The sequence below is a fragment of the Candoia aspera genome, chromosome 6 (genome assembly GCF_035149785.1).
Source record: "Candoia aspera isolate rCanAsp1 chromosome 6, rCanAsp1.hap2, whole genome shotgun sequence".
NCBI classification, from domain to species: domain Eukaryota; kingdom Metazoa; phylum Chordata; class Lepidosauria; order Squamata; family Boidae; genus Candoia; species Candoia aspera.
Window position 1 is genome coordinate 82094256 of NC_086158.1, and position 15473 is coordinate 82109728.

The 15473-nt window shown below is 41.3% G+C and overlaps 1 protein-coding gene across 1 annotated transcript in view; it reads left to right on the plus strand.

Annotated features, from left to right (window-relative positions):
- Positions 1-15473, plus strand: part of CDH23 (cadherin related 23) — a 537138-nt gene that overhangs the window by 472555 nt on the left and 49110 nt on the right. Inside the window, exons 37-39 of the mRNA XM_063307837.1 lie at positions 8916-9137; positions 9264-9383; positions 12803-12983. Coding sequence (XP_063163907.1) covers positions 8916-9137; positions 9264-9383; positions 12803-12983 — 523 coding nt within the window. The remainder of the gene's footprint in view (positions 1-8915; positions 9138-9263; positions 9384-12802; positions 12984-15473) is intronic.

Consider the following 15473-nt stretch of genomic DNA (forward strand, 5'->3'; position numbering starts at 1 on the left):
AGGTTTCATAACGGATTCAAGTCTTCAGTGTTAAATTCTGTTTGTTTGTTTTGGTGCCTTCGATTCAGTGCTGACTCCTGGCGAGTGCCTGCACTAGTCCCTGTAGTTTTCTTGGCAAGGTCTTTCGGGAGAGGATTGCCCTTGCCCCCTTCCTAGGTGACTTAACCACTAGACCAGGGTTTCTCAACCTTGCCCACTTTAAGACCTGTGGACTTCAAGTCCCAGAATTCCAAACCATCCGTGCTGCACTAAACCAAACCAGCTTTTCCTTATCTCTCTAAATTCTATTACTATCTGAAAATTGGGAAATGTTAGTAAACCAGGATTTTTGTTCTACCTGACCATTTTCTGGGAATTTATGTACTAAAGAGCAGTTGGATAAAAAGTTTCATATCCAATTTACCCCTATTGGACATAGTTTGAATGGGCTGAGTACCATGTAACACCCACCCCCGCCTCTTTCTTTCAAGGAAATTAAAAATTCAGTGACATGTATCTCTGAAATTAAAATTTCAACGACATTTATCTCTTCGTGGGGAGCAGCTAACTGAAAAAAATCTGTCAACTTGAGTACCAAGGTAAAAGGTAAAGGTTTCCCTTGACGTAAAGTCCAGTCGTGTCCGACTCTAGGGGGCGGTGCTCATCTCCGTTTCAAAGCCTTGGAGCCGGCGTTGTCCATAGGACACTTCCGGGTCATGTGGCCAGCATGACTCACGGAACGCCGTTACCTTCCCGCCGAAGCGGTACCAATTAATCTACTCACATTTGCATGTTTTCGAACTGCTTGGTGTGCAGGAGCTGGGACGAGCAACGGGAGCTCACCCCGCCGCGCAGTTTCGAACCGCCGACCTTCCGATCGACAGCTCAGCGGTTTAACCCGCAGCGCCACCGCGTCCCTCTTACTGAAAAAAATCTGTCAACTTGAGTACCAAACAAGTCCCTTTATTTTAAAAGCTTCAATGTCCCAAAAATGTGAGAATCAAGTATCGCCGATATCCCGTATTTCCATATCTCTCTGTCGATTAATCAGGATTAATCTACTAGACTAATTTTCAGGGGACACTCTTTGAGAATCACAAATGAGGAGGTACTGACTTGTAAATTATAGACATATCACCAGCTTGTAAATCATGGAAAAGACCTGGCAAGTGGAATATGCAGATTTGGCCATTGCTTTCCATTCCAAGAATATGCTACAGCTATTGTGGATTTTTTGTTCAATCCATTCAATATTGTCCAATTCTCTGAGACTGCCTGGACAAGTCCCTGCAGTTTTCTTGGCAAGGTTTTTCAGAAGTGGTTTGCCCTTGCCTCCTTCCTAGGGCTGAAAGAGAGTGACTGGCCCAAGGTCACCCAGCTGGCTTTGTGCCTAAGGTGGGACTAGAACTCACGGTCTCCCGGTTTCTAGCCTAGTGCCTTCACCACTACACCAAATTGGCTCTCTATTGTGGATTTATGTTACTGCAAAATAAATAAAGGGATCACAGTAAGGCTATTGGCATAATAAATTGATTCATGGTATTTGTGGACCACTTCAGCAAAGGATCATTACCTTGTCGTGGTGCTGGAGCTTGAGCACCTCAATGATGCCATGAGCTAAACCGTGAAGGGCCACCCAAGACGGGAAGGTCATGACAGAGAGGTCAGACTAAATGCGATCCCTGGGGAAGGTAATGGCAACCCACCCCAGTATTCTTGCCGTGAAAACTAAATGGATCAGTACAACCAGAGATATGTCGGTGTACCATTGGAAGATGAGACCCCCAGGTCGGAAGATGGTCAAAATGCTACTGGGGAGGAACAGAGGATAAGTTCAACTAGCCCCAGACGTGATGACGCAGCTAGCTCAAAGCCGAAAGGACGGTTAGCGGCTGACGGTGCTGGTGGTGAACGGCGAATCCGATGTTCTAAGGATCAACACGCCATTGGAACCTGGAATGTAAGATCTATGAGCCAGGGCAAATTGGATGTGGTTATTGGTGAGATGTCAAGATTAAAGATAGACATTTTGGGCATCAGCAAACTGAAATGGACTGGAATGGGCCACTTCACATCAAATGACCACCAGATCTACTACTGTGGACAAGAGGACCACAGAAAAAATGGAGTAGCCTTCATAATTAATAGTAAAGTGGCTAAAGCAGTGCTTGGATACAATCCAAAAAACGATAGAATGATCTCAATTCGAATTCAGGGCAAGCCATCTAATATCACAGTGATCCAAATATATGCCCCAACCACAGATGCTGAAGAAGCTGAAGTAGAGCAGTTCTATGAGGATCTGCAGCACCTACTGGACAACACGCCTAAAAGAGATGTTATTTTCATCACGGGAGACTGGAATGCTAAGGTGGGCAGTCAAATGACACCTGGAATTACAGGTAAGCATGGCCTGGGAAAACAAAATGAAGCAGGACATAGGCTGATAGAATTTTGCCAAGACAATTCGCTCTGCATAACAAACACTCTCTTCCAACAACCTAAGAGACGGCTTTATACATGGACTTCACCAGATGGACAACACCGAAATCAGATTGACTACATCCTTTGCAGCCAAAGGTGGCAGTCATCTATACAGTCAGTAAAAACAAGACCTGGAGCTGACTGTAGTTCTGATCACGAACTTCTTATTGCACAATTTAGGATCAGACTCAAGAGATTAGGGAAGACCCACAGATCAGCTAGATATGAGCTCACTAATATCCCTCAGGAATATGCAGTGGAGGTAAAGAATCGATTTAAGGGACTGGACTTAGTAGATAGGGTCCCGGAAGAACTCTGGACAGAAGTTCGCAACATTGTTCAGGAGGCGGCAACAAAATACATCCCAAAGAAAGAGAAAACCAAGAAGGCAAAATGGCTGTCTGCTGAGACACTAGAAGTAGCCCAAGAAAGAAGGAAAGCAAAAGGGAACAGTGATAGGGGGAGATATGCCCAATTAAATGCAAAATTCCAGAGGTTAGCCAGAAGAGATAAGGAATTATTTTTAAACAAGCAATGCGCGGAAGTGGAAGAAGACAATAGAATAGGAAGGACAAGAGACCTCTTCCAGAACATTAGAAACATCGGAGGTAAATTCCAGGCAAAAATGGGTATGATCAAAAACAAAGATGGCAAGGACCTAACAGAAGAAGAAGAGATCAAGAAAAGGTGGCAAGAATATACGGAAGATCTGTATAGGAAGGATAACAATATCGGGGATAGCTTTGACGGTGTGGTCAGTGAGCTAGAGCCAGACATCCTGAAGAGTGAGGTTGAATGGGCCTTAAGAAGCATTGCTAATAACAAGGCAGCAGGAGATGACGGCATCCCAGCTGAGCTGTTCAAAATCTTGCGAGATGATGCTGTCAAGGTAATGCATGCTATATGCCAGCAAATTTGGAAAACACAGGAATGGCCATCAGATTGGAAAAAATCAACTTACATCCCCATACCAAAAAAGGGAAACACTAAAGAATGTTCAAACTATCGAACAGTGGCACTCATTTCACATGCCAGTAAGGTAATGCTCAAGGTCCTGCAAGGTAGACTTCAGGAATTCATGGAGCGAGAATTGCCAGATGTACAAGCTGGGTTTAGAAAAGGCAGAGGAACTAGGGACCAAATTGCCAATATCCGCTGGATAATGGAAAAAGCCAGGGAGTTTCAGAAAAACATCTATTTCTGTTTTATTGACTATTCTAAAGCCTTTGACTGTGTGGACCATAACAAATTGTGGCAAGTTCTTAGCGGTATGGGGATACCAAGTCATCTTGTCTGCCTCCTGAAGAATCTGTATAACGACCAAGTAGCAACAGTAAGAACAGACCACGGAACAACGGACTGGTTTAAGATTGGGAAAGGAGTACTGTATCCTCTCACCCTACCTATTCAACTTGTACGCAGGACACATCATGCGACATGCTGGGCTTGAGGAATCCAAGGCTGGAGTTAAAATCGCTGGAAGAAACATTAACAATCTCAGATATGCAGATGATACCACTTTGATGGCTGAAAGCGAAGAGGAACTGAGGAGCCTTATGATGAAGGTGAAAGAAGAAAGTGCAAAAGCTGGCTTGCAGCTAAACCTCAAAAAAACCAAGATTATGGCAACCAGCTTGATTGATAACTGGCAAATAGAGGGAGAAAATGTAGAAGCAGTGAAAGACTTTGTATTTCTAGGTGCGAAGATTACTGCAGATGCTGACTGCAGTCAGGAAATCAGAAGACGCTTAATCCTTGGGAGAAGAGCAATGACAAATCTCAATAAAATAGTTAAGAGCAGAGACATCACACTGACAACAAAGGTCCGCATTGTTAAAGCAATGGTGTTCCCTGTAGTAACATATGGCTGCAAGAGCTGGACCATAAGGAAGGCTGAGAGAAGGAAGATCGATGCTTTTGAGCTGTGGTGTTGGAGGAAAATTCTGAGAGTGCCTTGGACTGCAAGAAGATCCAACCAGTCCATCCTCCAGGAAATAAAGCCAGACTGCTCACTTGAGGGAATGATATTCAAGGCAAAACTGAAATACTTTGGCCACACAATGAGAAGACAGGACACCCTGGAGAAGATGCTGATGCTGGGAAGAGTGGAGGGCAAAAGGAAGAGGGGCCGACCAAGGGCAAGGTGGATGGATGATATTCTAGAGGTGACGGACTCGTCCCTGGGGGAGCTGGGGGTGTTGATGACTGACAGGAAGCTCTGGCGTGGGCTGGTCCATGAAGTCACGAAGAGTCGGAAGCGACTGAATGAATAAACAACAATTTGTGGACCAACACAGTGATTACTTAAAAAGGTATTTGGCTCTACGTAGATATGCAGATACACCTAATAATTGGTTATGTTTTCTCCCATTAACGTAAAACAATGCACTTTTTCACAAAAAGGGCTAATTTTTGGAATTACTTGTAGCAATCCATACAGATCCTGAGAGGAGGTACTGCAGAAGTATGCATACACAGTTGAGTATTCAATAATGACATCAAATTCAGTTGATGGAACATTCTTCTGCGTAGGAGCCCAGCATGGCATATGTGTAACAGATTACACACTCAGAAACCTCCCAAGTTCAGCATATTAATTGCTCTCTTGTGGTTGTATTGAAACATGTTAAAGATGGTACAAACGAAAAAGATTTAACCTTCCATCTTGTGAGTCGGTATTTACATTCTATACTCATTTAGAATATTATTGCATTAGATGTGTATGCTCTTGTATCTGAAAAATAGTATATATTAATCCACAAATGGTATACATTTTATGCATTCCTTAAAAACTGAAGAATTATTTTCCTGCCTCACCAATTCTTAGGAATCATTACTAATATTTTAGTGGTGATGATAGTTGTTAGCTAGCATGCTTAAGTCCAGAATTAAGCTTCCTTTAGAATGTAGCTCTAGTTTATGCACTGTGATTTCTACTTTTTCATTAAAATGAAGCTAAGACGTTTAAATTATTAACTCAAATGGAGAGCATGATCATGTTTGCTTTTTTTTTTTTTTTTAGGTGCCAGGATCGATATGTGACTTACTTGCTGGTTTGTTAATAATTTAAAAAGGGCCGATTCCCCATTTCAATTGTTGTCTTCTCCTAGTCCAGAATTTGAGGAAGGGAAACATTCTTTGGTTTATGCAGAGCCTATCTTGAACATTAAATTAGAGGCAAATTCAAATTCAAGGTCTGGATTTAGTCTGAAGTTTAATTCTTTAAGTCTACAAGTTCAGCATGGAGAAATCTGGTCTAAAACTCTGGCAGACAGCATCAGTAGTCATAACTAGAATGAATCTGACATAATGTAAGGCAGTTTCCTATACAAGATTTCTATGCTCCTAAACAAACATAAGATGCCCCGCATTATTTTCCTATGTAGATTTGACATTTCTTATACGTGCCAGTGTGGTGAAGTGAGCAAGTTTATTTTACTTTGGAACTAACATAGCATTTGAAATTAAAAGGGCATTTCATTTGACAGAAGTTAATGTTTGGGCGACTGCTGTTCTCCTTTCATATTATACCCCTGTGCAAGGTTTAGCTTTCAAAAAAGTTAAAACTGAAATATAATGGAAAGAAATGAATGTGTTGCTTTGACTTTCTTTGGTGACTTACAACGGTGGGAAAATTAACTATAGAAATAGCCCTGTTTTGCCTGCTTAGCCCTTGAGGCACAAGGCGTGTTATAGTAACCCGAATATAAACTACCTTGATACTGGGAGTATCCAAGATGGCAGCTCTGAGAAAGGTGTCTGGGTTGGGGAATCAAAAACGTCAGGATGGCAGCTGCGACTCACTCAAAGTGCTGCCCCAGTTTAGTGTAACAAGCAGTACAGCTCCAAACACACAGTCATGGTCGCCATCTTGAACACTCCTGTGGACACCCCTGATCTCTGGGAAAAGTGGGCAGAAGAGGCCATGAGTAGGATTTATTGAATCTATCCTCTCCAACGTCTATTTATTTATTTTTTCTTTAAATTACTTACCAAACGTGCATGAATGTCTGTGTTCTGGTGATGGTCATCAGTGCTCAACAGGTGAGCTAATATTAAGGTTTTTAGTCTGTTAAACGAGGTTAAATGGTAGCCTTTGAGACAACGAAGCAGTATTAAAATGAACCAGTGAAATAGGATGGCTTAAGATGGTGCAACTTTGAATCAGGAGAACAAAGACCAAAAGAGTAGGAAGGGAGGTAAGCTTTTATGCTAACGTGTAGAACAAAACAGAGCGGTTTCCAAGATGTGCTTAGCAACAACACATCTTGCACTCTGAGTAGAACTTTAACTAGGGGTTGCTGCAAAATTGGTTTACCTTGGATGATGTTCTCCTATTGTCAGCCTTACCACACTGACAGCAAAGGCCCGCATAGTTAAAGCAATGGTGTTCCCCGTAGTAACATATGGCTGCGAGAGCTGGACCATAAGGAAGGCTGAGCGAAGGAAGATCGATGCTTTTGAACTGTGGTGTTGGAGGAAAATTCTGAGAGTGCCTTGGACTGCAAGAAGATCAAACCAGTCCATCCTCCAGGAAATAAAGCCAGACTGCTCACTTGAGGGAATGATATTAAAGGCAAAACTGAAATACTTTGGCCACATAATGAGAAGACAGGACACCCTGGAGAAGATGCTGATGCTAGGGAGAGAGGAGGGCAAAAGGAAGAGGGGCCGACCAAGGGCAAGGTGGATGGATGATATTCTAGAGGTGACAGACTTGTCCCTGGGGGAGCTGGGGGTGTTGACGACTGACAGGAAGCTCTGGCGTGGGCTGGTCCATGAAGTCACAAAGAGTCGGAAGCGACTAAACAAATAAACAACAACAACCAGGTAGACCAGACAGGAAACACGACCAGATGAGCTAATTCTACTTTACTGTAAAGCTACATTAACAGAATCTTGAAAGTCTGAAAGTACATTTCTTCCCCAGGCCTTCTTTACAGCCCGAGAAATTAGGAAGGGTCCCTTCTGAGCCTCTTGTCCCACTGACTATCCCACTGCAGGCTATGCTGTCTCTTATCTGACCTGTTCCCTAGGCCCAGTCTCCCAGGGTCATTCCCACATACCATTACACCTACAATTTCCAGGGGTTTGGTCTAGGAAATGCTACAAGCAACAATTAAATTGAGGGAATGACTTGATACTATATGTTTTTAGATGTACTATTATTTATAATGGTTATGTGCCTTTATGTTCAAAACACTCTGTGCGTGCGCGCACACACACACACACACAAACGTATATAGGGGGCCGATTACAAACAAACTTTGATTTGTTGAATCTCTCCTACAGATAGGGAGGAAAGACTCCCCCCTCCCCCCCATGTAGGAACAGATAGCCCTAAGAACAGTTGCCACCTTCAGGCTTATGTGATTTCCCATAATGACACAATGTCAAAGTGACTGCTTGAATTTGCGCAGCGTTATGTAGCGTTTCCTCTGATCTAACTCTCTGAGGAAATACGATATTCTTGATCGTTTGCTTTTCATATTGCAAAGATGCATCAAATTGTTTTTTCAGTTTTAGCTATTCCTGCATTAGAACCGGCCCACCACAATCCATGTCCTGAACTCAACTATTGCTGCATGCTTTATTGGGGCTACCTATGAGACTGGCCTAGAATCTGTGGCTAGTGCAAAACGCTGCAGGTGCATTGCTGAATCGCCAACCATGAACATGTTACACCCCATATAGCTTAATACCTGGATGTTTAACAGGGTGCCTTCTCCCATATGTACCTGCCCATCAGCAGAGGTATCTCACCAGATGTTGGGGATTTGGAAAGCAACAAGCCAAGGGACCACATTCGTACACAAATGTCCCAGCACTGGTTCCCTCTTCAGTCTTCCACAACAGGTTAAGACACACCTGTTCACCTTGGCTCTGGGTTAAATTGGTTCTCCTGTGTCTTTTTGATATGATCTGGTACTTTTTCCATGTTTTTTAAAGTTATATTTGATTTTTACTGAAACATTATTGTAAACAAATGTTTTTGACATACCCTTAACTGCATATCTAATTGAGCTTCATTTGGAGATGCTTTTTAGTAATAGAAGAGTGAGATAGAAGATGTATAAATAAAAATCCAATAACAAATATTAGTTATGTGCCTTCTGATCCTGAAATAAAAAAGCACATTCCAAAGAAGCTTGCATTCTCTCGCTAACTCTTGTTCTAAAAATACTAGAAATGCCTGGAAGTAAATTTGATGGAATCCAGTGGTGCTTGCTTACAGGTAAATATGCATCAGATGGCACTGTGGGTTTTTAAATCTATCAGCTTAACTTTATAAGCTTTTCTGGGGAATATAAAGAAGAGGCAGCTCCCTCACTCAGAGAGATGACCAATTGAAAGGCATTTGAACCATATGAATACTTGTATGGTTCCCCTCTGGCCTCCTTCTTTTTCTTTTCCCTCTGTATGATTCTAAATGTCTTCCTGTTTATCTGTAGGCTACAACTACAGTCTATGTAACCATCCTGGATGAGAATGATAATCTTCCAGTATTCCAGCAGCAACAGTATGAGGTCACTTTGGATGAAGGTCCAGGCACACGGAATGCTGTTCTTATCGCCATCAGTGCTGTGGATCATGATGAAGGCTCAAATGGGACTGTTAGATATGCCATCACAGAGGGGAACATCATGAGCACCTTCCACATAAACAGCACTACGGTTCGTGCATCACCACATTGCTTTTTCACTTAGCACCACCACACAGTGCATCACAACCAAATTTCACGGTCCAACAGTCCTCACTGCTGAAAATTAAACTTTTTTTTTTTTGGTCTCTCATTTTAGGGACAAATACGTACAATGAAGGAATTGGACTACGAAATCAGCCATGGGCGGTATACACTAATAATCACTGCCACAGACCAGTGTCCAATTCCATCACGACGTCTCACGTCCACTACAATGGTATGTTTCTCTTCTGGGAAAGAAATGAAATTTGCGGGCATGGCAAACAAAATGTTCCCTTAAAAAATATTTCCAGTTGCAAAAATCGTTACAGGAATGTCCTTCCATTTTTTTAAAAGCTAAGATCTGTTACTGAAATTAATGCTTTCCTATTCTGTGAACAAGCTCTGGAACTCCCATTAAATGTAATCTTGTACATGCTCTAGTTATTTCTGCACAGTAAAAAAGCCATTCAAAGTAACTGTTATTTCAGCGGTTTTCAGAATGGGAGGAAATTCCACGAACAGCTTCCAGAGGAAAAACATGCTTCTTATTTGTTCCCAAGACAGATCCTGATTTGAAAAATGGAGAAATAATTCTACTGTGTGCAATCCTTTCCTTTTCTTTTTGAAGTTGCTTTATTAAACCTTCTTTTAGGATTGATGAAAGTGCTGTCTGGCTACATTATTTTTTTCTCCATAATGTCCCAGCTGATGTATTACAGCTGCTGCACTGGTGCAATTCTGACTGTGTGTACATGCGTATCTGGTGACTCTTTGTGAAAACGTATTTGTGTTTCACCAAATACAGTGGCCACAACTGGTGCAAAAAAAAAAAAAAAGAAATACTCAAAAACAAACAGATAGGGAACCATGACATTCAGCTGTCACAAATAGTCATTGAAAAAGGCCTCTTCACTTGAAGGTGGAGGCTGAACTTTAGTTTTCTTCCTGGCTGTAGTGCATATTATTTGTTGACTTCCTACTGCAGGCATCTACAACCCAAGACATTTGACCCCTCAACTACTATGCTAGAAGCATGTTGGCAATAATCTGTATGTACATGCGTTTGCTTATCTTGGCCTCTGCTCAGGATAGATAAAAGAAGTTATGAGGAGGCCTTCAGGATTGAGATAAAAATTGCCTAACTGAAAGATAGTTATAAAGAACCTTCTGAAGACATAATTTTTACATTACCCCAACGCTTAGTAGGCTACAAGTGGCTGGCTGGGGAATTCTGGGAGTTGAAGTCCTCACCTCTTAAAAGAGCCAAGGTTGAAAAACGCTGCTTTAGTGGTTAATTTTTAAATGAATAAATAGGGTTTAAAAAATTATTTCTGCCAGACAGACACCATATTTAGCTAAAAGGAGGACAGTCTTCACTTTAAAAGGTGACAAAAATCCTGTGCAATGCCCAGTTTCCCCATCTTTTTAGCCACACATGGGGAAAAAATACAAGGCCAGGCATACACACAAACACACACAAACATTCCCCTTCTAATTTCCAGCAGAAAGAACAGCAGCAACACAAACACACACAAAAAAAAGAAATAAGAAAGAGATGGAGTTAGCAGAACAGGAAGCTGGACAAGGAAAGAAAGGGAAGAGAAATGGGAAATGAAGCAAGAGAAAGAGGTGGCCAAATAGGGAAGAAGGGGGAAAGAGAGAAGCATTAGAAAGAAGTTAAAATTCAGCAGGGCAGCAGTCCCTCTTCCCAACCCATTTTTGTTGTTTATTCGTTTAGTCGCTTCCGACTCTTCGTGACTTCATGGACCAGCCCACGCCAGAGCTTCCTGTCGGTCGTCAACACCCCCAGCTCCCCCAGGGATGAGTCCGTCACCTCTAGAATATCATCCATCCATCTTGCCCTTGGTCGGCCCCTCTTCCTTTTGCCTTCCACTCTCCCTAGCATCAGCATCTTCTCCAGGGTGTCCTGTCTTCTCATGATGTGGCCAAAGTATTTCAGTTTTGCCTTTAATATCATTCCCTCAAGTGAGCAGTCTGGCTTTATTTCCTGGAGGATGGACTGGTTGGATCTTCTTGCAGTCCAAGGCACTCTCAGAATTTTCCTCCAACACCACAGTTCAAAAGCATCGATCTTCCTTCGCTCAGCCTTCCTTATGGTCCAGCTCTCGCAGCCATATGTTACTACAGGGAACACCATTGCTTTAACTATGCGGGCCTTTGTTGTCAGTGTGATGTCTCTGCTCTTAACTATTTTATCGAGATTTGTCATTGCTCTTCTTCCAAGGATTAAGCATCTTCTGATTTCCTGACTGCAGTCAGCATCTGCAGTAATCTTTGCACCTAGGAATACAAAGTCTTTCACTGCTTCTACATTTTCTCCCTCTATTTGCCAGTTATCAATCAAGCTGGTTGCCATAATCTTGGTTTTTTTGAGGTTTAGCTGCAAACCAGCTTTTGCACTTTCTTCTTTCACCTTCATCATAAGGCTCCTCAGTTCCTCTTCACTTTCAGCCATCAAAGTGGTATCATCTGCATATCTGAGATTGTTAATGTTTCTTCCAGCGATTTTAACTCCAGCCTTGGATTCCTCAAGGCCAGCTTGTCGCATGATGTGTTCTGCATACAAGTTGAATAGGTAGGGTGAGAGTATACAGCCCTGCCGTACTCCTTTCCCAATCTTAAACCAGTCTGTTGTTCCGTGGTCTGTTCTTACTGTTGCTACTTGGTCGTTATACAGATTCTTCAGGAGGCATACAAGATGACTTGGTATCCCCATACCACTAAGAACTTGCCACAATTTGTTATGGTCCACACAGTCAAAGGCTTTAGAATAGTCAATAAAACAGAAATAGATGTTTTTCTGAAACTCCCTGGCTTTTTCCATTATCCAGCGGATATTGGCAATTTGGTCTCTAGTTCCTCTGCCTTAAAAACTCAGACTCTTTTCAGCAGTGGTGTCTGCAAGTCATTCATTTATTTTCAACCACTTCTAGTCAGTTGCATCATCTGACATGGAAGCCCTAATGTTTCTACTGATCCATATATTGCAATTTGGTTATGAGAGAATGGCAGGTAGATATTTTAGCATCTTGTCATGTAACCATTTATTTACAGCTGAGCCCTGCCCTTGAACATAGAATCCAAAGATGATTCAACAAGTTAAGCCCTTTCTTGTTCACCATGATTGCTTCCTGATTTAATTTGATTGCAGCTATAGTGGTGTAATAAATGCTAGGTAACACCCAGAATAACTAGCACAACCTTTGAAAAGATAGCATCTAAGATGGGTTTGGTCAGAGTTTGTCCTGGCAAACCGTCACATCCTTTAATTTACCAAGAAGAACAATTTGCTGGTTACTGTAGAATGCCAAAGTTTAGATTTCAGTGATCTTTCTTGGTCTGTCCCAAAACCTACCAAGTCAAAAAGGAATAATGTTGCTTCAGCCTTCTTTATGATCTATTTCTGTATGAAAAATATTGGGACACTTTAGGATTATTGCTGTAAGATCCAAAGCACTATTAATATAAAATAAAGAGATTGAAAACACTTTTCTGGCAGTTGTGTGAAAGATGATTACATTACGGTAGTAATAGCCTTTATGGTTTGTACATAGTAGATGTCCCAAATCAACATTTACACATTGTTGTTGAAGCATTTTAGAACACCTCTGTGCCTTTTTGTGTTAATCTCAGGTGTTGATAAATTTGAATGATATCAATGACAATCAACCAACGTTCCCTCGTTCTTATGAAGGGCCCTTTGATATCACAGAAGGACAGCCAGGTCCAAGGGTGTGGACTTTCCTAGCTCATGATGGGGACTCAGGACCCAATGGACAGGTTGAGTACAGCATCATAGCTGGAGATCCTCTTGGTAAGTGATGGAAAAGAAAAAGAAGCAGAACCAAACCTCTGTTGTTTACCATTTTCATTTCATCCACAAACACGTTCATCATGGAAATAGGCCATTGTGGAAAGGTATAGTCATCCTTCAGTTAATAATGCAAGCCAAGGAACGGATATTTTATGCCTGCCTTGTTTCTTTACTTCCCTAAGCAAATAGCAATGCTTATTAAAAGCAAGCTTCTGTATATGTAGAAAAGAGTGGTTCTGCCTTTCAAAATTAGAAATAAAAACCAGTACTATTGACCTGCATTTGGTTTTTCTTTCAGTTCTTCATTTTTATGTACCTTTGAAGTATCTCTGTTCACATTCCATTTTGACTAATGATTCTTTGAAGCAGATCTCCTAATTGTTTGGTTTAATAGTGGGAAGATTTCTGGCTTTCAAGATCTACCTTGGTGAGAACAGAATATCTTCCTGTTCAGGAATATAACTGGAGGGGAGCCATTCAGTTAGTGTTATTCCTAAAGTTGAAGTCAGAAGTCTTTGCAAATCACCTTCCTCACTCCTGATGTTCACCAAATAGTGTAAATGGAAAACTACTTTCAACATCAATGAAAAACATTGCTGTGAATGTCTTACATTGCCTGAGTTGTTCTTTGATGATCGGTCACTCAATATAATGCCAACAATAATAATAATTTGTATTAGTTCTACTTCTTTCAGTAGAACTAGTATTCTAAATGACAAAAAAGCTAAACTAAGGTTTTCCCCTCTCTGCTTTTACTTTAGGCAGGTTTTGCATCAAAATGGGCAAGAATAGTCTTTCTGAGTTTCAAAACATTGTTTACAGTTTTGAATATATATATCCATGGTGCTTAAAGTTTGTGAACCTTTTTGAATTTTCAATATTTCTGTATAAATATGACCTAAAACATGATCTCTTCTCTACACAAGTCCTAAAACTAGATCAAGAGAGCCCAATTAAACAAATGAGTCAAAAACATTATACTTGTTCATTTATTTATTGAGGAAAATGATCCAAAGCTACATATTTGGGTCTGGCAAAAGTATGTGAACCTTTGCTTTCAGTAACTGGTGTGCCCTCCTTGGGCAGCAATAACTGCAAATAAATGTTTCTGGTAACTGTTGATCACTCCCACACATTGGCTTGGAGGAATTTTAGCCCATTCCTCCTTACGGAACAGCTTCAACTCAGGGATGTTGGTGGGCTTCCTTGCATGAACTACCCACTTCAGGTCTTTCCACAACATTTCTATAGGATTAAGGTCAGGACTTTGACTTGGCCATTCCAAACCATTAACTTTCTTCTACTTTAACCATACTTTGGTCATATGACTTGTGCGTTTTGGGTTGCTGTCTTGCTGCATGACCCACTTTCTCTTGAGCTTCAGTTCATGGACAGATACCCTGACATTTTCCTGTAGAATTTGCTGGTACAATTCAGAATTCATAGTTCCATCAATGACAGCAAGCCGTTCTGCTCTAGAGGCAGCAAAGCAGGCCCAACCATGATACTGCCACCACCATATTTCACTGATGGGATAAGGTTCTTAAGCTAGAATACACTGTTTGCCTTTCACCAAATGTAACACTTTTCATTCAAACCAGAAAGTTCTAATTTTGATCTCATCTGCCCATGAAACATTCTTCCGATAGCCTTCTGACTTACCCAAGTTGTCTTCTGCAAATTGTAGATGGGCAGCAATGTTCTTTTTGGAGAGCAGTGGCTTTCTCCTTGCAACCCTGCCACGTACACCATTGTTATTCAGTGTTCTCCTGAAGGTGGTCTCATGACATTTCCCAAAGCAAGAGAGACCTTTACTTCCTCAGACATTACCCTGGTGTCCTTTGAGACCTCCTGGAGTAGGAGGTCTTGGTGTGATTTTGGTTGGTACACTACTCCTGGGGAGGGTAACAATGATGCTGAATTGCCTCCATTTATACACGTTTTGCCTGACTGTGGACTGGTGAAGTCTAAACTCTTTGGAAATAGTTTTGTCAACTTTTCCAGCCTGGTGAGCATCAACAACTGTTTTTCAGAGTCCTCAAAAATCTCCTTTGTTCAACCCATGACACACTTCTACATATCTGTGGTATGAAAATGTGACTTTGATAGTGAGTACCCAGAATTCTGTTCTTTAAATAAGGCAGGTCCTCCCACACTGACCTCTGATTAATCATCCCATTGATTGAAACACCTAACTAATTTCCCCTTCAAATGAACTGATAATCCTAGAGGATCACATATTTTTGCCACACCCAAATATGTAGCTTTGGATCATTTTCCTCAATAAATCAATGAACCAGTATAATGTTTTTGACTCAATTGTTTAATTGGGCTCTCTTGATCTAGTTTTAGTACTTGTGTAGAGAATGGATCATGTTTTAGGTCATATTCATGCAGAAATATTGACTATTCAAATGGGTTCACAAGCTTTTAAGCACAGTTTTTGTGTGTATTTGTGTGTGAGAATGTGTGTGTGTGTGAGTGTAGACA